The 20,829-nt window shown below is 51.8% G+C and overlaps 2 protein-coding genes across 3 annotated transcripts in view; one reads left to right on the forward strand and one right to left on the reverse strand.

The window, feature by feature from the left end:
• The window catches only part of IFT140 (intraflagellar transport 140), an 88,471-nt gene that overhangs the window by 47,221 nt on the left and 20,421 nt on the right, over positions 1-20,829 (forward strand). The window lies entirely within an intron of this gene.
• TMEM204 (transmembrane protein 204) lies at positions 1,350-19,311 on the reverse strand. The gene is made up of 3 exons (XM_016136640.2): positions 18,336-19,311; positions 13,223-13,378; positions 1,350-2,108 (listed from the first exon to the last, which is right to left on the reverse strand). The coding sequence occupies exons 1-3, from the start codon at positions 18,613-18,615 to the stop codon at positions 1,864-1,866; spliced, it is 681 nt and encodes a 226-aa protein (XP_015992126.1). The 5' UTR covers positions 18,616-19,311; the 3' UTR covers positions 1,350-1,863.

Raw genomic sequence — 20,829 nt, forward strand, 5'->3', positions numbered from 1 at the left:
GGGAAGAGAAAGCTGGGAAATTAAGTTGCCTGGACCAGGTTCTCCTCATTTGTAACATGGAAGCACCTTTCAAACTAGCATATGACCCTAGTCCTTTATCTTATTTCTAAAACTGTGTGACTAAAATTTTCCATACTGGCCACATGGACAGGAGGACCCTTAGTTTGGGAAGTAAACTAGAGTGACTTGTTGGCATAGCCCAACCTTTCACCAATCACTCTTCATTTAGTATAAACATGATCACAGACCATAGTCAATCACATGGCCAACTTTAAAACTTTAATGTAATTTATATAGTCATATACATAATATTATTAAAATTATACATCTTAAATATTCCATTATTCTTTAAAAAAAACACAATTATTTTTAGCATATGATTTGGGGGAAAATCCATTGTAGAAAAGAAGTTCAGAGAGAAGAAGCTCAGACCTAAATGTCCCCACGAGGTAGTGATTGTGGGACAGAAATCTGGCTGTTTCTACACCGGATACTGTTTATTGTAGATGGTCAGGCCATAGATGCTTTTAAATCATTCTCAATTGCTTCGTGTTTTTTCAAGCACCAACTCCAGTCCACCATTTGTTCTGACTATCCTGCGGTAATGTGGCTTTGAATTCCAGACTGGTCTCCTCACTTCTCTGGAAGGTTGAAACCTGCAAAGCTGCTTTCTTGGGGATCAGCCTTGTAATGGCTGGTGTCTTACCCTGGCTCCACTCAGCACCTGCCAGCTCCCAGGATCAGTCAGTCAGTTTCTTGGGCCAGAGGTTGGCAACAGTGATTCCGCCTCTAGGTGGCGTTAGCTCAAGCAGTGCGGCAATTAGAGATCTGTCCTTATAGATGTGGTCAGACAGTCCCTGTCCCCCGTCCCAGGTCCTCAGGGGTGCGGCCACTTTTTAGATGTTTCCTGTTCACCTCGGGGAGTTACGCCCATTCACCTCACAGATTTTGGAGCTTGGTTGTTTGAAATCAGTGTAGCATCGTGAAGGTATTCTCTAGGCTACCAAGCATTTGGCTGAAAATAAGCTAAAGATTTTATAAGGGAAAACAGTGAACAATCTCTGAATTTCTTTAAACAAATAGACTTTTCCCCCTCTTAATCCGCCAACTGTGGAACTGCCGTCATACTTCCACAGTGTCCAGAGTCTGTAGGAATGTGGGCTTCTGAGGCTTAGTTGAATGGAAACTTGACTGAGGACATGAATGACCCGAAGCCATGCTTCCACCAGATTTTTAAAAACATCTTAACCCTTCTCTTACTGCCAGCGCACGAAAATGACAGAAAATAGACCAGATTCTTTTCACTATGTGGCAGTGTAGAGGGATACAACACACATTTTAGACAGTGGTAAGAGGTTTGCATTTTATTTTAACTTAGAAAAATAATCAGGTGCAAACAGACGTTACTAACTCCATCTTGTCATAAAGCCATAACCATCTGGTTATAAACTCTGAGCCACTCGAGGAAGATCACGGCCAGTTCCAGAAAATCTCCCTGGTGTTCTACTTCACCAAAGTAAAGGCGGCCGCAGATGCCCCTCTTGGCAGACATAGAATAAATTAACCCCAGACCAGGGTGCTGAGCAGGGTGGCCACCGCTCCTCACGTGCATCTCAGGTACTAGTCTCCTTGTGACATGCGTGAGCGTGAAGCCAGGTTGTGAGTGTGTCAGGAGGAGGCTGGCACAGACAATAAATGATCATATAATATATTTATATATAACAGTAAACATACCTGTGTATCGTACATATGCATATATAGGAAACCATATGAATTGCCCGCCTCCTCACAGGCAGTCCCTTGGTTTCTAGATTGTTCGTTACAGTGGGTAAAGTCCTTAGCAGAGCCTCTCTCCAGCAACCCTCAGCATGGTGATTCCACATAGTCATTGTCCAGCCCACGGCGAAACCGTGCAGTCAGGGAGCGGCTTATGACAATCACCCGGGGCGCCATGCAGTCCTCTCTCCTGTGAAGAATGTTCCAGATGAGCATGGCCGCTGCTAGGGTGGCCAGGAGGCAGGCGCCAATGTTTAGGTAGCAAGACCAGGACAGACTGGTGTACGGGCCGATTCTGTAGAACGTCACCAGCCCAATGACCAGGACAAAACCTGCAAATGAAAGACAAGTGTTGAGAAAGCCTTACTCAGAGCCAGGAAGAGGCCTGTGGAACTCCAAACGTGGAGCCCACACGGAGCCCACATGGAACTGAAGCTTTGTTTCCTCCCTGACTGACTGTCTTTGCCCCCCGAGTGGGCAATGAGCCCGATTCAGGGTGCTGGTGCTTTGGTGCTGAGCTGCTCTGTATCAGCCCTGTGTGGGTTTCTGTGACCTTTGGGGCTCGTGACTTGGTGGTGGGGGGTGGGGCATCTGCTCATTCGTGGCACAGGATAATTTCTAGGGGCTTCATGAGAAAGCAGTCTGGTCCCGCATGCTCTTCCTGGAATCCTCCAGGTGTCAGGCTATTTTCTAAGTCGCCCTCCCCGTGGAGGTGGCACTGACACTCGCTTTCCCTCACCCCAGACAACCCAGGAGCAACTTGGTGTAAGGTCCTCTCTGGCTTTTATAAATGCTTAATTCGTTCAAAGTGAAAGCAAACAAATTTCCTAAACTTATCTAGAAACAACTCATGTTGGTATTTAACTTAGTCCAAATTCCTGTTCTTAAGAGTTTTCTTGTTCTTAGCATTTGCTGCTAGAGGAAATAGGGATTTTCTTTAAAACGCAAGGCAACCTAGAACCTACACGCTTAGGGAGGGGGCAGAAGCCAAGACTGGAGAGGCGTCCGAGTCTCCTGCTGGTACATTTCGTTTCTCCTCTCACTTCTGAATGGATGCATCTAGTTCTATAATTTCTCTCTCACCTCCATGCCTCCCTTCTGCTTATTTCCTCTCCATACCCTTCTCTCCAAACTCTGACAGTAGGGAAGAGAAGGGGGCCGTGCTGGGATCGTGACCAGAGTCCTGCACTGACCATAGTTCCCAAGCATTTGTTCACATTCAGTTCGTAGCTGATACCACAGCATCATTACTTTGATAGTTTTATCTTTAAGGCACTCCAAAGACTTGGTTTCGTTAGTCTTTACAATAGGAAAGCCAGGATTTTGCACCCAGGATCTGCTGAGTTCGGGTCTGAATCTGGGCCAGAAACCCCAACGGCTGGGACGGAGGAGAGGCCACCACTGTCCTGCTGCTAAGGAAGCTGGTCCACATGGCCTTGGCCCTCCTCATCCCAAGATCATCATGCCCCTCAGCTGGGAGAGCTGAGCGTGGCAGAGGAAACTAAAAGAAGGCCTTGGAGTTGAGTGAGAGCTGTGGCCAGTAAAAATGAGGAGAGCAGGCAAAAGCCGAGGCCTGGGCAGTCCAGGGAACCTCGTCTACTCCACCAGCACCTTGCCCTCTGATGTGGTGACCAGGGTGAATCTGTTATTTGGACCCGCAAATGCTGACGAAGACAGAGGCTCTCTAGAACCCAGAATGGTCCAGATGGGACTCTCCAGTCCCACTCGGGCTCGTCCATATCCCCTGCCCAGGCTCTGGCCAGGCTGAGCTGTTGCTGCTGTGGTCCCCCACCTGCCCTACACTGTGACATCCATATGTCTGTTCTTGTTGGTCCCTCCACTCCCCATGGCCTCCCCTGCTTTCCTCAGGAAACCAGGTCATGCACGACCAGCGTGGCCCCAGAGCAAAGAGCAGCAGCGATGCCACCTGATGGTCCTAGTAACTGTGTTATAGTTAGTGCCAGGGTGGGGTGGGGGTGGACAGCCTGAAGTTTTCTAAAAACACAAGCATCATGGTCTCATCATCACCGTCTCTTCTAGAAAGTACGAATTTAACAGTCTTCTACTTCAGTCATGTCCTAAACAATGGTGATGGTGACTAATCTATATGTTAATTCTCTAAAGTGCTCGTGGAGCTTTTTATATGTGGAAAGCTGTGAAAACTTCCTTGAAAAGAACTAATTCTGTTTGTCATGTACTGATAAAAAGAAACTTGTCATTTCTGTCTCCTACTAAAGGGTGGTACATTCTTTGCTCACAATTTTATGGACCCAAGTTTTGTATTAGTGGGGAACCAAGTTTTGTATTAGTGGGGAAAGGAACTATATAGCTTGTGTTTTGTGTAATGAAAATGAAAATATTTTGTGTTCCCTTCTTTACTGTATCTTTGGGCATTTTTTGTCAGTCAAGGGACCCTGTCATGCCTGGTTGCAACAAGACTCAGAAGGATGGGCAGGCTAGGAACTTCGGGAGAGTTAGTTAGGATGCCAGCTTATGTTTGACATGAGAGAAGCAAGGCCCTGGCTGACGGGTGCTCACAACAAGGCCAGTGGCAGTATCAAAGACCAACGCATTTGGAGGGAATTTACCCAAACAGCAGCAGCTGGCGTGCATCAGGCGCCCACCCCGAGGAGGGACACAGAGGCTTACCCTCCTCTGTGGATGAAGTCTGTTTTCCCCCTTTGCTAAGCTTCCTTTCAGTTTGTGTGTGTTATATAAACATTCTTAAAAGTTCTTATATGGCCTCAGCTCCAATTCTACACTATCATTCCTTAGAACAATGTGAAAGAATTTTGCCTCCCCCAGCCTTCAGGGCAACCCCCTCTCACAGCTCAGTTATCTGTCTTGGGGTTGGTTTATACCACTGATGAATAAAGAGAGAGGACTTTGAATATCATGGCGAAACATTTCCATGGAAACTTGTGAATTATGAGAACTGTATTGAAAGAGGTGACCCTAAACTGGAAAGGATTCAAACGTACTCGCTAATGAAACTGGCAGAATTAGAAAGGGAGAAAACACTGAGCGTTGGCCCAGGTACAAGGCAGAAGGACCCGTCCTCACCAAGTCGGAGCTCAGGACGGCACGATGTTGCCCCGGGGCCCGCAGTTCTACTCCCAGGATTGCACGCAAGTGAAACCCCTGCTCATCCCAGGAAACGTGACCACAGCCCCAAATCAGCAACGTCTGAGACTCCCTGAGACTCCCGCCCGCAGGAGACAATGAGCTGCGGGCAGCCGGCAGCGGGGCAGGTGCGCAGTGGTGTGGGCAGCGCTGCACCCGGGTGAGCCACAGAAACAGCGGTGCCCGAGAGGAAGTCACAAGGACACAGCTATGACACATGTGCTCCTCGGTGCACAGTTCACACAAGCTCGCCATCGGGCCGCTTGTTAGGAAAACTTGAAGAAGGAATATAAAAAACCGGGGAGTGGCTGACACGGATGCGGCACAGCTGACAGCCCTGGGCTCGAGAGGAGCAGCGGGAAAGGCGCCCCAGGCTTCTCAGGGTTCACCTCACCGCGTCTTTCGCAGGACATGCATCTTTCACTGAGCCCTTTGCATACATGCCTCACAGTAAAACATTCAGAATATTTTGGAAGTGTTACTAATTTTAGATTCCTTAAATAACAAGCACTTCCTGAGGTTCATCATGACCCCAGCGATAGGCCTCTACATTTCACCTTTCCACACCGTGCCGGTCAACCTCATAGCGAGTGTTACTTACTGCACGCTCCAGGCTCCTCCCACAGCTGCACCACCAGCCGTGTAAGACACTTGTCACATGTGCCCCACGTACAACATGCCCCTGTGGCAGCTGTTGCCCTGGGATGCACCTTGGCCCAGCACAGCCTGACCTCAAATCTCCTCCATTCTGTGGCTTCCCTGTCTCCATCACACTGAAGCCACACTGGTGCTTCTCCGTGCCTCTAAGATGCCAAGTTCCACCTTTCCAGGCCTTTCCTAGGGCTGCTGTCCCTGTGCTTCATCGGCCCCAGGGAGGAGGGCTGCCTCCTCTCCTGTCCCTGATTGCTTAGTGCTCAGGTTTTTGGTCAAGTCACATATCAGCCTCCTTCGGTTCATAGCACAGTCCCTGCCTCCAGTTGTTGTCCCTGTGGCTGGAGTGTGGCCCACCCATTGATCTTGGCCTCCCAGAGAGTTGCCCAGTAATTATTTGTTAAGTGAATTATTTGAGACAAATCCAAATAGATCCCATAATGCAGTGCAGAATGCGGCACGGTGTCTGGGAAAGGAGACATGATGAATGACAGCTTCCATAGTCAAGTTCTCTAATGATCAAAACCTGTCAGAGGGGCAGGACCCCGTTAGCCGTGATTGAGTAGATCTCACTCAACATGGTATCTTGCATTAGTTAATGTGTGACATGTTCAGCAGACCTGTTTAGATTCCACTCGAATACGTGCAGGGAGCTAAGGTGCAATCGATTTGTCCTTGGGGAACTGGCATTCTTGAAGGGATGAAGGTGAAATTAATCAGTACAACATGGTCTGCCTTGTAAGAGAGGCATTTAAGACTGCGTGGTGTGGGAGTAAGGGGGTGGCAGTATGCCAGAGAGCAGCGATGGCCAGTGGGGGCAGTAGGTACTGAACAGAACCAGAGAACTCAGGGATCTTCCATGGGTGCTACATGTCAGCAGGAAAAAGCCACAGAGACATGAAAAGGCAGGGACCCCATGTGGACTCAGGGCCTCAGCTCTACTGCGGAGTAATTGCCGTGTGCAGACATTCTTCTGAAGTTAAACTAGCCTTGACTTTCAGAGAGCTCTGTGGCTGTGGGAAGAGGAGCGGTGTGGAGGAAGTAGACACAGGTTTGCACTGGCCTCAACCTGGGGGTTTTCCATTTGTCACAGCCTTATGTGCAGACCTCCCTCTCTTAGAATTGTCCCTGGAAAACTTCTCTCCCAAGACTTTTCAGTGACATGTTGGTCCAGAAACAAATTTAAAGGGAGAGTATTAACAAACATACCGAATTCTGCACGTGGAGTCAGTTTCATCCTCATGAATTTATGTTTCCCAAGCCAGCAGCCCCTTCCTGTGAGCTGACTGCGAGCGGGCAGTGTGATTCACAGCTCAGCCTGCAGAGCGCCCTTTCCTTTCCCTTCCTTCCTGCCTGCATCCTAGGGCGTCGGTGTCTGTCACGGGGCCTTCCTTTTGAATGACTGTCAGCACATGCAGGTGGCATAAGTGGAAAGACTGTGGGGCTGACCCCTGAGCTCTTCACACAGCACACCTGCCTCAGCATGCGCAGTGGCAGAACTGACAAAGCAGGCAACTTAGAGCTGGTATGACAGCTTCTAGAGAGAATATTTACGGAGCAAACTAATTAATGAGCCTACTCAAGGCACGTCCATGGTTAGGATCTTCCAACACTGTGAGCAGAAAAACAGTGGTGAGCCAATGTTCTCCCTAGAAGGAGGAATTCTGGAAAAGGAAAGCTGAAGGTGGTCCAGTTGTTAGGATCATACACTCCCACAGCAGCCGCTGCTGCCTGATGCACCAGTGCCGAGCTGAGAAGGGAGAAGTGAGAGGTGCAGTTGGGACAGACTGGGGCTTAGAACATAGGTGCAGAAGACAGAAAAGCAAATTGTCCAATATACCGAACATACTAGTTTATTGTAAGAAACAAAAACATATATTCCTATGAGAAGGTCCCTGAGTCTTAAAAAACTGCAGAATCCCCACCAGTTCCTGAGACGCCAAGACGATTACCATTCATCACCCTTACTGACCTTTGAGGACTAGTATTAGCATTCTCAGGGGCCAGGAGTAAGCGGCCTTTCGTGTGTTTATAGATTTTGCCATCATAAGAAAAACTAATGATTACCAGAAGTGGAAAGAGGAAGCCAGTAGACAAGAAGCTATGTGAGGCTTTTAAAGCAGCTTTTGACCAGGTTCCACAATAAACTCCACTCTTAGTCATCCTGCTTAAGCTTGAGAGGTTTCCTGTCACAAGGAGGGGACTGGCTGAGGCGAGAGATAGAGGATAGCCCAGAGCCAGGCGCCAGAGGTGGTCCTGGGGAGGACTGATGTCCATCAGCTGCAGAGTATGTATGTGAGGAAGAACTCAGTTTGCAGATGACACTGAACTCTGAAGTACCGGGCTGCGGAAATTAGGGTGTTAGTGGCCGGAAATGGACAAGTGAAGGTTCTCTTATTTTAGAAAAAAGCGCAAGGGCTCAAGCCTGCTGGGCAGCTCCACAAAGGAGGTGAGGAATCATCAGAGAATATCCCCAAGGAGAGCCTAAGGCCATTATGAAAGCAGTTCATAATGAACCATGGAACAGCTGACTTCTACAAAAATAATTGTACACTTGTTCTTTAACTGTCAATCCGTTGTGGTTATTTTACTTGGAAAAAAACATACATTTGAGAAAGGTCAAGGGCCATTCACATGATTGACGAGGAGGCTAGACTAAAACTTCTGCAGAGATGGAGGGTGAGGCTTACTTACAATGAGAGCTGATAAACTAGGAATAATATCAAATATTAGAAGAAAAAATTATAAGAAGAAAAAAATCCATGGATACCTGAGAGCGAGGGCCGGGCGGTTCAGAAGAAACACATTGTGATAAATTTGTGGCTAGTAGACCCATAGCTAGTGTTTAAAGGGACGCAGAACACTTGGGCTAAAAGCTCCGCGTTGGGACATTGCAAAGGGGACTGCTTTTTTCTCAGAATGTTCCTGGGTGTCAAAGGCACAGATGGGCACAGCCTGGGGCACCATTTCTAGAGTCCTTGAATGCAGTGCTAGGGAATTTTTTCACTTATACACCAGCATTTTCCAAAAAGGATCAGAGGTGGCACATATATGGACTTTAATGAGCAGTGGGAATGAGAAAGGGAGGCTTAGGAGAGAGAGCAGATGAGAAGCCTGGCCCTGGGTCCCCTGTCCCATGACTCCATTTCAGGTTAGACACTGGGTCTCAAGGAAGAAAGCCTACTGGCCCAGGGCTCTCAGTAGTGGGGTGCAAAGGTCCTTCACCCCAGCAGATACTGACAGGGGATGGCAAGCCATGGAGGGCACTAGCTATGTCACCAGCCTAAGTATGGCCACAGTGGTCTAAGGCTGGATTCTGATAGAGAATGCACTTACTGCCTTGGAGGCTCATCAATGGCCAAAGGCTTGCCCTTCAAAGACGCAACTTGCCCCAAGTTAGAGCCTCAAGTAATCACGAGATCGTCCGTCCCTCCTAAAAATGTCAGCCTTAGGCCACACATGGCCAGTCAGTCCTGCATAGCCAACAGTGAGGGCCAAGGGGCCACCACGGGCACAAGGGGGGCTACACGGGGTCACACTTAGGAAACTTTAGAGACCCTGTATTCTGTGCAGGGACATAATCTACCCATGGGGCAGGCTAAGGGAGGGTCTGGCAGGGCTCTGGCACTCACAGCAGGCTCAGGTGGAGAGTCCTGACAGAGTACAGACGACGTGTCTGGGGACTGATACCATTTCAGTGTGGTGTTGTCCAGCAGCACAGTAATAGGAAGTCAGAAGGATGTTAGCAGCAAATGTGACTGAAGATGGCCCTGCAGGCCTGCGGTAGCTCTCTCTGCTGCCCGAAGAACACAGGGATGAAGTGACTCATCCAAAGCCAGGTGGCCTGCCCCAGAGCCCACTCTCACCCAGATGCCCCTGGGAAAGCTCAGCCATTCTCAAGGACCCCAAGTTGCCCACCAAGCTGAGCTGCCTGCAGAGGTCACCTTGGCTTTCTCCTTTGCTCCAGGCGTCCAATGTGGGTCGTTGGCATCTACAGTAATCAGAGGCCGGGAATAACCTTTCGCCTTTCATAGGTGGCATTCTCTGACTCCCACTCAACACTGCTTTCCCTGCTCTGCCTGTGCCTTCCTGTGACTATCAGTGAGACCACAGATTTGAAGGAACAGAAGAGAGGCAGCAAGAGAAGGAACCAGGAGAGTCAAAGAGGAAAGAAAGGTCTATGGTGAACCAGATCAGAGTTCATGCAGGCACGAGGCTGTGGGAAGGGAGCGCTCACGCCCAGCAAGGCAAGGCCCACACACCATAGCTGCTGGCTCTGGGGCTTGGACGGCCCACTGGCCCCCACACCACAGGTCCCCATTGCAGACCCACTTTGCGCTTCTGATGTCATCGGAACACAAGGAGCGCGTGGTCACAGTCTAGCTGCTCTGGGCCCTCCAGAGAGGGCTCCGGCACCTCGAAGTTTGATGGCTGACAAATTGAGTGACAGGCTGAGAGGCCTCAAGGAGGAAAGAAGAGAGTTGGCGCCTGCCTTGTACTGGTTACAACACAAGGAACCGAGAGGAGGGGGTGGGGAGAGGTGGGGAAGACAGCAGCCCAGGGGACAGTGCAGAGCCACGCCACGGTGACCGCACCCACCTAATTGGCCACTGTGCGGCCCCTGAGTCTGTTGGACACCCAGTGCGGGACAAGGAGTGAACTCGGGTGCCTTGGGCCCATGTCCCTAATGTGCAGAGTGCTTTCACCACAGGGAAAATGCAGGGTATTCACAGCAGCTTATGGGTTAGTGGCGAAATAAGGGACAGAAAGGAAGTTTTTCACTTGTAAGGTAAATTAAAATTACACTTGGAAAATTCTGCAAAGAAAATTGGAAACTTGCATGTTATGGCTTGAATACAATAGGGCACACCAGTTGTAATGGCTGATATTCGTGTTTTGGACCTACAAAAATGGAAAATGGCCATTTCATAGGGTCTCCCAATGTCACCGTAACGGGATCCTTTGAAGCCGAAGGCCAGGAGTGAAGGACTGTCCATTTATAGGCCCAGGCCAGGCATCGTGTGAGCAAGGATCGTGCCCAGAAACGATTGTGGAATGAATGAGCAAGCGGGCAGACTCCCGTCTCCTCGGGCTGCAGTGCCAGGCCACCCTCCTGTCAGCGCGTTGCTGTCTCTGGCTAGTTCCAGCTTTTCTCGGCCTCGGGTTAACACCATGTGCTTTTCCCTTCCTCATTCTCTCCCCCTGCCCACCCTCTGGCCCAGGCACTGGAGACTCAAGGTTGGCTTGCGTAACAGGTACTAGCAGGCATTTCCCCCTCCTGGGACAGGATATCCTGGCGCCCTTCAGTCTCTCCCTGACTGTTTTAAACAGACCGGAGCACAGGAAAAAACCTAACTCTAAAATTAGCAGCATGATAGAAGAAAGGCACATAGCTGCATTCTGTACTGTTTGTCAATGAAACAAGTCTAAACACGGCCAAATGCATTTCCTTTTTGGGCAAAACAGACCTGTTGGGAGTAATGGTCAGACACCAAGGGGAGAGGCAGCCTATGGAGGCAAGGGGGACCATCTGAAATGACATGGGCTGCCCTTCGGTCCTTCTGGCTTTTTCCATTAGCCTCTGCCTGTCTGGTGTTTTTTTTTTTTTTTTAAATAGAGACTGGTGCAATCTTTCCAGAGGTTGTACGGGCCTAGAAATACTCAGGAGAGGCGCATGGTACCCCTGCTGCCCCCACCTCACCAGGCCCGGCCCCCTCAAGAGACCTTTGGCAGCTCCCCACTCCCACGGTTGCTGCAAGACAATTTGATTTTAGTTAATGGGGCTCCCCGCCCCTTTCTAGTTTTTTCAACCATTATTTGTAAACAGCACTATCTTGTTCTATAATAAGGGTTTGCAGGAAATAAGATGTCAGTTTCACACAAACCCATATTTCTCCAAATACTAAGTGTTTCAAAGAAATTTCTTGGGAAATACAATGACTGATTTGATGATCTTACTAGGAGTTATTTTCAGATCAAGAACTGTTACTTTCATTTCCTTAACACCACTAAAATACCTGTTTTTAATGTAGCTTTTCCAGTCATGTTTCAAAATCTTCTACCTCCTTCTTAAAGGGATAGAGTTTCAGATAATCCCCCGTGATGTAGACAAGTGGTTTCAGTGAGACAGAGAAACTGATTCTGTTCCATGGCTCTAAGGTCATGTGGGTACTTTTCTTAAACATGTTCCTGCCGCTTGGAATGTCCAGGGTTTTACCCACAGTCATGGAGAATGGGCAAAGGCAGAAGTGAGCTGAGATCCCATTCCCCCTGCTTCATTAATTCTCAAAATCAGTCCAGGGAGAGGCAAACTTCATCTCTGCCTTGAAGTTGGTTAAACCGAGGTATGAATTGGGTCACATGGTTAATAAGTGATCGAACCAAGATGCAATCCTGTCCCTTTCATGCCAAACCCTGTGTTCTCCCCTGGTCGGCCCTTGGCTACCCCCTCCAAAATCTATCTCGTGTGGGGAGGTACCCGACCCCGGACCACGTCACCTTCTAATTCCCACCGAGGCGCTTGCAGCACACGAGTCTCTGCCAGTCTGTCAGCCTCATTCTGGAAATTGTATTTCTCCAGAAGGATAAAGGCCAGGAATGATACACTTCAGACTTCCTGTCATTTCTTCTCCTAGGTCTTTTGGAACCTTACCTTCAATACTGAGACATGCTGCCATTCCCCCACCAAGCAAGTCGGCTGCTAAGGCACCCTCTCTCTAGCCACTTCAACAGTCTCTGTCCCTTTTGAATCACTGACCTGACTTTTTCCCAGGAGGGAGCAAAAAACCTGAACTTCCCCAAGTGTCCACGATTAACCCTGAGCTGGCCAAAAGGGAACAGAGGTTGAAGGAAACTGGCAGAGCAGCCCTCCTGTGTCTGGGAGTCATAGTGCCTTTTTAGCCTCCATGGAACCTCCCGGAACAATTCCATTCATCATTCATGATGATGTTCTCACCCTTCCATTGGTGGAAAATGGTGCTTCGTTACCGTTTCCTACATTCCATTAAGAGATTTCCAAACAGAAAAGTTAGAGAATTCTATCATGTTCGTCACATCCTACACCTGGGACTATTTCTACCACTCTGCCCTGCCCCACTTCACCCTACAGTTGCCCGCAGAGGCTGTGGTGGCTTCCAGATTTTTCTGAAGAGGTTCACTTCCAGATGTCCCTGGGCCTGGCTGCTCTGTGGCTAAGCGGGACTGCCTCACCTCGCCTTGCATGGGCTCAGACAGGGTTCACCCCTCTGCCCGGGGCAGGCTGCTTAACACTCCTCCTGGCTGCTACGCCCTCTCAGAAGGGTGTAAACCCTGGCTGCCTGCCACATGGGCTGCAGGGGACAGAAAATACAAGATGCCTAAGACTCTAGAAGGTAAAGGATGTCACCTGCCTGTCAGCACCTTGTCTCAAAATGGAAAAGGGCCAGGAGTCACGGCTACAGATATACGATGCCAGTGCTACTTGCATTTTCAGTGCTCTCCCTGCTCAGTTCCACCATTTACGGGTTTCTGTCTCATTTCTGCTTACGGTGACAAGTGGGGTGACAGGTGGGGCAGGAGGTTGACCCATGGGGTCACCATGATATTACAAAGCCACAGTGCGCCTTTCAGCCCCAATGAGAGCTGAGGGTGGCGCTTCTCTGTCTGCCCCTCTTGGGGGCCCAGAGGTACTTACTTGCCAGCTGGAACGCAGCGGCCATGGCCTCCTCCCAGCACTGGGAATCAGGCGACATCAGGGGCAGGCCCATCAGCCCAAGGATGAAGGTGAGCTGGCCTGCAGCTAGGGCCACTGTGGCAACCAGGTTGCAGGCTCGCATCATGTCGAACTGCACTGTGAGGGGCGGAGAGGGAGAAAAGGCAGCGGGTCAGTGCAGAGCGGGGCCACTCTGGGCTGGTGCTCCCCCTCTCCTGGGGCTTGTTCCTCTGTCTGGGCTCAGAACCTGACAGATCTCCCTCCCTGGCCAACCCGGGCTCTTTGTACTCTGCTCCCTCTACCACACCTGGTCCAGGAGCGAGGCGCAGGGGAGTATGAAGCACAGGGCAGCGGGAGGATAGAGCAGCCCCGTGGATGAAACTCAAAGGCGAGGGGCAGCGGCTGTGCCATCAGGAGGAGAAATGACTTCCCCGCGTTCTAGGTGCCCCAGGTCCCACAGGAGCACGTGCGCCTGCAGTCAGACCCTTCGGTCCTTCCAGACTGTTAAAGTGGTCTCACCACAGCCCAGTGAGGACTGCCGGCCTCCTGCCCGCCCCCACCCCCCATCCCGCACCCAGTGTCAGGCTGCAATGCTGTGATTCACTCTCCACACCGCCAGACATATTTAGTGCTTGCGGAGCCCAAGCAGTGCCACTTCCTGCCGCGGAGGGTGTACTCCTCTTGCCCGTTGTGTATCCATCCAGCTGCTGCTTTGCTGTCCCTCTGTCATTCAGAGCCTGAAGAATCTCGCCCTTCCAGCATCCCAGGCCTCTTCACAGTGCCTGCTCCAGCCTGCGGGTGGCACCACTAGCTCTGAGGCCAGGGTGGATGAGGCAGGACTATGGCAGAGGCCCCAGCTACGGGGAGATCAGAGCAGCTTCTGGACGGGAAGCCTAGCACCCAAGGAGCATGAGAGAGAGTGTGCACAGGCCACTAGACGAATGACAGTTGTCACTGAATGAACTTTCTCCTTCCTGAGACGAGCTTGACGGTGTAGACCAAGCTGCGTGCTGTGGGTTCTGCCCTCGCTCATTTTTCCCAAAGGCCCAGTCGCCTTCCTAGGTGGGCCCCACTCCTTGGTAACTGCGCTCGTGATCTATGGTCTTCAGAGTAACCACAGAGACAACTGTCATCTCCCTGACACTCCTCTCTGACCCTTTACAGCTCCAGGAGACAGGAGGCAAGGGCGGCACGAAGTCATGGGAGGGAGCCCCAGAAGTGTGAGCAGGGCCAGGCCTGGTGAGACTGGGAGTCCAGAGTTCTGGGGATAAAGGAGCGGAAACTAGGGGTTCCAGAGAGTGGCAGAAGTGCTCTTTGACCCTGAGCATAGGTGGCTCCATGTGCTTGTGCTCACTCAGGTCTGAGATTTCCTCACCTCCCCCAAGGCTGAGGATGTCAGCTGAGGCTAAGCCTAGGTTCAGGCCGATTTGCTAGAACCTTCCTGGCTGCTCACTCAGTCTTCATGGGGCACCCGAAGGCACAACCGGCGGCCTGATGGCCTCCTGTCAGGACGGGGTGAGCCCAGATGCTTCCTTTCCGCTTTGCTTAGGAAAAGTCGCTAACTTCCCACGGAGGCTGCTGTTCACAGTGCTCTGTCTTCTTCACATTTGCTTTTCTTTGCAATTATTTTTACCATTTACATGACCATACAGAGGCTCTGGTTCTCTAAAAGATGGTGGAATTCGGAAGGTGGAAGTGACCCTAGAAACGAGGGTGTTAAACGTGTGGAGGTTAACAGCGCAGAGAGCGGAGTGCTAGCTTTGCAGCCTGGCCCGGAGGAGTCTGTCCGGTCTCCTGAGCTCAGCCTTGCAGGCAAGGGAAGACTTGAATGAACTGCCGGCCAAGGAAGGGCGTGGCTTGCAGTGGACACAAGAGCCAGGGGATGGCCGCAGGGAGTATGTGTTGGCACAGCGAGGCCACGTGACCAAGGCTACCAGGAGCCAGGAACAGAGTGCCAGGGTCCCAGCTGTTTCTTCCCCACATGATGCCTGCTGCCCTGCCCACCCGGTCATCCTCCTCGGCCCAGCTCCATCCTTCCTGGTGGCTCTGAGCACACCGTCCTATGCCACACACTCCAGCAGCAACTCTGTGGCATCCCTACCCGACAAGCCGCCGTGCAGGGGCTTCTGGCCAAGTCACCAGGTTTGTGTGGTGTTGAAGATGTCTAGATGGTACAAAGGATGAATCAGTGATGCCTGCAGGCCCGCCTCTCTGTTTGACTCTACTCTCTGGGCCATACTCCCGTCCCGGCCACCCAGAGACCCGTCCTGGCTGGTATCCACCATGCTTGGCATACACGTTCTTGCACTACCTATATACAACGTAGCCTGGGCAGCAACACCTGGATTTTAAGGAGTCCACTGAGGATATGGCATGAATGTATTCTGGCCAGGCTGCATGTGGTACAACTATGTATGTCCCTACCCAAACATCCTATTTGCCTGCCTTTTGTGACGCTCAGGCCACCCACCTAGCCAGTCACCTATGGATAGGGCAGGGGACTTTCCTCAGGGAGTACTGGACTCCAACCATCTGCCCAAGAATTAATTATGTTTATTCATGATGCACTTTACCTGAAAAGAGAACTTCGGGAGCCTGACAGAATGCATGAAATAGGGGAAGATGAAAAATGGCAGAGAAAACAAGGACCAGAGTAAGGCTAACCCCGGACTTAGGTTGTGAGATCTCTTCGGGAGTCAGAGGGGGTACTTCAAATACCCTGAGTCCCCCCATCCAAACTTCACAGGGAGGAATCAGCCACCTGATCAGTAATTAAAGTCAGAAACACTGCACGCTGCCCAGTAAGCATCCTCTGGGACAGGACCCAGCATGATGTGGGGACAGCTGGAGAACCTGAACTGGCTCCCATGCCCCAACTCAGCACACTGAGGATGTCCAGGGCTCTGACCAGAGCTGAGACTACTGGGCAATGGCCCATCTCAGTGTTTGCCACCGACGAACATAGAGCAACTCTGAGCTTCATAACGGGATTGCCAGGACCTAAGGCACAGAGCTGGCATGATCCTGTCTGCTGACCCCACACTGCTGCCCTGGCTGCCTATTGTGATGTCTGGAATCTCTAGGACAGCTTGGCTCTCTGAGCAAAGCAGGATGAGTGACATACGACGAGGGACATGCCACGCTCCCTGGTGCCCCTAGATGAGTGATCGGGATTGAACTGTGACTCCCACCAGGACCATTAGCCCTATAACCCAGACCCCATCTCCATGTCACTGCTGGGTGGTGTGGAGAGTGTTTATGCAGGGACATCTTGCTCTTTCATCCCAGTCTTCATGCCTGGCTAGATCGGAGGCGAAGCTTGGGCTGGGGTTTCGCGTGAGAGTTAATGAGCCTGGGCCGGGTTTGACATAAGGGCAGCCCCAGCTCCAGACCACCAGTCCCAGGACACCGACTTGCTGCTCCTTGGTCATGTTGTGTTCAGTCGCACAGAGCTGGTGTGAAGTTGGCTCACTTTTCTCAATTCAGTCTTTCTCAGAGAAGCTTCTATTGACATTTCCCTTGTTCTAGACAAATATTTGATGCTCAGAAATTCATGAAAGGTCAGCTACCACAAATGTCATGCTAATGGTGAGAGGATATTTTAAAAGTTGGTCAGGGAGCTTATCAAGTGGTCAGGGAGGGATGGCAAACGAGGGCAAGTTAGTGGAGCTGCTCAGGACACGAGACACCTGTCATGGTGGGAGGAATGCAAGGGCCAGCTGTGTGGGAGTCAGAAGGACCCCTGTGTGTTCTCCTAGCCTGAGGTGACCAGGCCTCAGCATGGGGACAGGGGAGATGGGGGAAACCTCAGGCTGGGGGAGGAGGAGAGGTGTGGGCTTTCATGTCTCCTGGGGACAGTCCCAAAACCAGAACTTCTCTCAAGCAGCAAGTCACACAGAAACTCGAGTCCAGCTGCATTTATCCAGTTTCCCATAGGCTCCTGGGTTCTGAGAGCTCATAGAAAATTCTGAAATCACTCATGCACTTTGATCTCTTAAGGAGAGATTTTCACTCCTTGCTCTCAAAGGAAGTAGGAGGGACAGACAGTCATAGCCACCCTACAACAGAAGACCCTCCTCAAGCTACAGCAAGGGGCTCTGAGTGCACAGAGCATGTCGCATGCCCCCAGCCACTATGCCTCCCGCAGCATCAGCCACCCTGGGTTCCCTTGCATTTCTTCTGAGCCCGTGGCAGTTGGGGACAGTCACACACTGAGCACATCACATGTGGTATTGCTTGAGGACTTTGGGGCGTCCCCGACAGCATCTAGCAAAGACCATGCTGTAGCTTCATGTATATCACGCTTCCTTAAAGACTAGCGTTGTCTTCAGAACAGATGAGACCTACTTGCGAGTTAGACCCTGAGCGGTTTAAAGGGTCATCAATTTAAAGGGGAGACCTTTGTCCATCAGCCACCATGAATGTTTAGATGACAAGCATCTTCATACTAGAGAACCCTTCCCTCACATACTCATAAACCTGACTACTTTCAAAGTCAAGTTCCCAGCTTCCAGAATAGTGGTAGACCCGGTGCCCAATGTGACCAACTAGGGCCCAAGATGAGGCAGCGAAGCGGATGGGGTTAGGGCTCTGCCCTCCGGAGCCGGTCTCTGTTGCTGATCAGTGGTCCCACATACGCTCAGTCCCAGTAAGTCTCCCCCTGCGCTGCTCACCACCTTAACCACTCAGACAACTGTGGAAGGAAGTCAGAACTCAGCCACGTGTTCTTAAGTTTCTTGTTTATTTTTCTTATTAACAATCTTAATCTCCACCAGGAAAATCTGTTTTCCTTGATTTGGTTAATGCATCTGTCTTTTAGCTATGCATAATGGCAGAGAAAAGCCCACTGCTGCATAGAAAACCTCTTTTCATGAAGGAGCAGAGACAGGTCTGAGCTGAGCAGGATTGACACATGCCTGTGGCTCACCAGGAGAGGGTGGACGTGGAGCTTGGGACCTCCCAATGTTCCCCAAAAGCCAGTGCTACCCCTCACCTGTCAGCAAACACACAACCTGTGTCTGCCGAGAGCCTTGTAGGGCTAGTAGGCTCTGGCCACTCTAAAGGAGACAGAAAACAGAAAAGAAAACAGACTTACGTTTGACAGTGCCTCTTGACTCCTGGAAGCCTGCTGCCTCGGACCCCCAACCCAGGGCCTCGCAGTCCCGAGCATCTGCCTGTCCCGGCCTGGCCCCGGAGCTCGGCCCGCCCCGGGCCCTGTCCACCAGCCAGCAGGACCTCCACAGCCCCACACTCCGCTTGCGCCCGTCCTCCAGCGTCTGGTACACCCAGTTGGGGGTGAAGGCTGCTGCGTTGTTGAGGATGAGAGAGACCAGGGCCACCAGCACGGCTGTGGCCACCAGTTTCTGGACAGTCATCGCTGACTGCCGGTGCTGTCTGCTTGTCGTGGAGAAAGTCCCAGTCCTGGTCAGCTGCTATGGCCAGGGAGAACTGAGACACTGCTAGGGGCGGCTAGAGGACATCACCGCTCATTCTTGGAAGGTCGGGAAGGCCCGTGTGACAGGTGCAGGGGAGCCCACCTCACAGTCCTCTTTACCCTCCTTCCTGCAGCTGCATGGCCCATCCCAGGGAGGCAGCAGGGCACCAGCAAGAGTCCAGCGTCCTGAGTGCGCCGTCTTCCTGGGAAGCAGAGGCCCAGGGACGCTGGAAGCCTCTTCTCCCTCGCGGGAGAACAGAGGGTAACTGGAGAAGAGAGGCAAGTGTCAACGTCAGCTGCGCCTCAGTTTGCTGACAGCTCCCCTCAGAGCAAAGCCAGCAAGGTAGCTAGGCTCTGAGCTGGGCCGCGGGGAACAGAGTGGGTTCAGAGGCCTCTGTGCTGCCTGAGCCCCTGCCTAGTGCCTCCGCCACAAAACAGCTGGTCCTGGAAAGCAGACAGCCTGCTGCAGGGAAATGAGCGTGTGTGCGTGTGTGCGTGTGTGTGCGTGTGTGTGTGTGTGTGTGCGCGCGCGCGCCCCCGTCCCTCTAGCCACAAGTTCGTTTTCCCCCTGTCTCTCAGCAGAGAGGAAATGGTTGTTTTCGAGGCTGTTTTTGGTGAGCTGGAGGGCGTAGCCAACTGCAACAAATAGCTGCCGGCCACAGCAGCCAGACACTAACAGGATGTGTTTCCTGATAGGAAAGGCAGGGGGGCCTCTGAAGTCCTGCTCCCGGACCCTCCTCTCTGGCTCCTCCCCATCTTCCTTTCCAAAAGGGAGGGCCTGGGATGCTGGCCCAGAACAGACTCACAGTCCCACCTGTCTGTCTTGGACACAGCCAGCTGGGCATTCGGGTACCGCGGAGCAGCTGAAGAGGCAGATGCTGCCCACAGTGCTTCGAGCAGTCTACACTGGGTCTGGACCTGGGGACAGCAGCACGAAGCCAGGGCAGACAGGATGCTTGTGACCAGTTATCTATCTAGCCCTCGGTCGTTCCCCCAGCACAGAAGTACTGCCAGCCCACAACGTGCCAGGGCCTGCCCTCGTCACAGGGAGATACAGCTAGGGGGAAGGGCAGTGGAGAAGGGCTGGATGTGATGGAAGGGCCCCCTTAGATGGGCCTTCGTTTCCCAGCTCAGACTCACTTGCTGCCTAGATCTGGCAGGGCAGGGGCCCCACGTGGAGAACTGCCAGACCAGGGCATTGGCCCTGAGGTGCAAGAAGATGGGGCTCTAGGTGTGCATGGTGTGAAGGAGAATGAATGTGGTTTCTGGCCTGGGCTGTATGCTGCCGATGGCACTGTCGATCCGCACAGCTAATAAGGGACCAAGCCCTTCACTGTGGCGTGCAGGTGTACCTCGTTAAGCTACTGGGGGCTTGAGCAGACCTTCATGTGCTCTGCACAAACCCCTCTGAGCCAGCAGAACAACACAGTGGGAGGGTCTGTGCCACCACCTCGGAGCACAGGGACATTCACCCCACAACAGCTATGAATGAATAAAAAGGCACTCGCAGGTACCTCGTAGGTCGGTGAAAATGCATTTAAGATGTTAAGAGGTGAAACCCCTGGGGCTCCAGGTAGTAGCAGCACCTGCCCTTGACTATTTCCTGTCTTCTTGTGCTGTCCCAAGGTGTAGGGGTGAGACGACCTCAGTGAGAGCACAGGTGGTTCTGGTCTCCTCAGCCATCACCTTTCACCTCCCGCTTCTAGAACTCCAGAGAGTTCCCAGCCTGTGTGGACACCAAGCGGGGGCCCAGCCAGCCCCAGAAGCCCCGGCCTGCAGTGCTTTCAATCCTGTATTTGTACAAGGCCTATATATACAGCCCGCAAGGCGAGGTTCCCCGTATCACCAGGCCTGTGTTCCAGAAAGGCAGGGGTTCTTTGGAGAATCATGGGTCCTGAGAAACAGCTGTCCATTGGTTCCCTGAGGGATTTGACCTATTTTAGGATTTTTCCCACTTTCCCTCTTTCCTTAGCTTGTGCCAGGAGAAAAGCTGCTCTTCTCCCTGTGATCCCATTCCCTTGGCACCCGGAGCTGGGTGGGGGAGGGTCCGGTGTTCCTGTCCACCCTCCTTGTTCCCCCACACGGCCCCCTTTTCTAAGGAAGACGGGCCAGGGGTTCAAACACTCTCGAGTTCCTGAGCCCACAGTGCAGTAGG

Source organism: Rousettus aegyptiacus, unplaced genomic scaffold (assembly GCF_014176215.1).
Source record: "Rousettus aegyptiacus isolate mRouAeg1 unplaced genomic scaffold, mRouAeg1.p scaffold_m13_p_8, whole genome shotgun sequence".
NCBI lineage: Eukaryota > Metazoa > Chordata > Mammalia > Chiroptera > Pteropodidae > Rousettus > Rousettus aegyptiacus.

Excerpts from the sequence above, each read along its gene's own strand:
- TMEM204 (XM_016136640.2), bottom strand. The coding sequence starts at position 18,615 with ATGACTGTCCAGAAACTGGTGGCCACAGCCGTGCTGGTGGCCCTGGTC. Across the intron at positions 13,379-18,335 it reads GTCAAGAGGCACTGTCAAAC|TGCAGTTCGACATGATGCGA; the intron begins GTAAGTCTGTTT and ends CGCCCCTCACAG. Across the intron at positions 2,109-13,222 it reads CGCTGCGTTCCAGCTGGCAA|GTTTTGTCCTGGTCATTGGG; the intron begins GTAAGTACCTCT and ends TTTCATTTGCAG.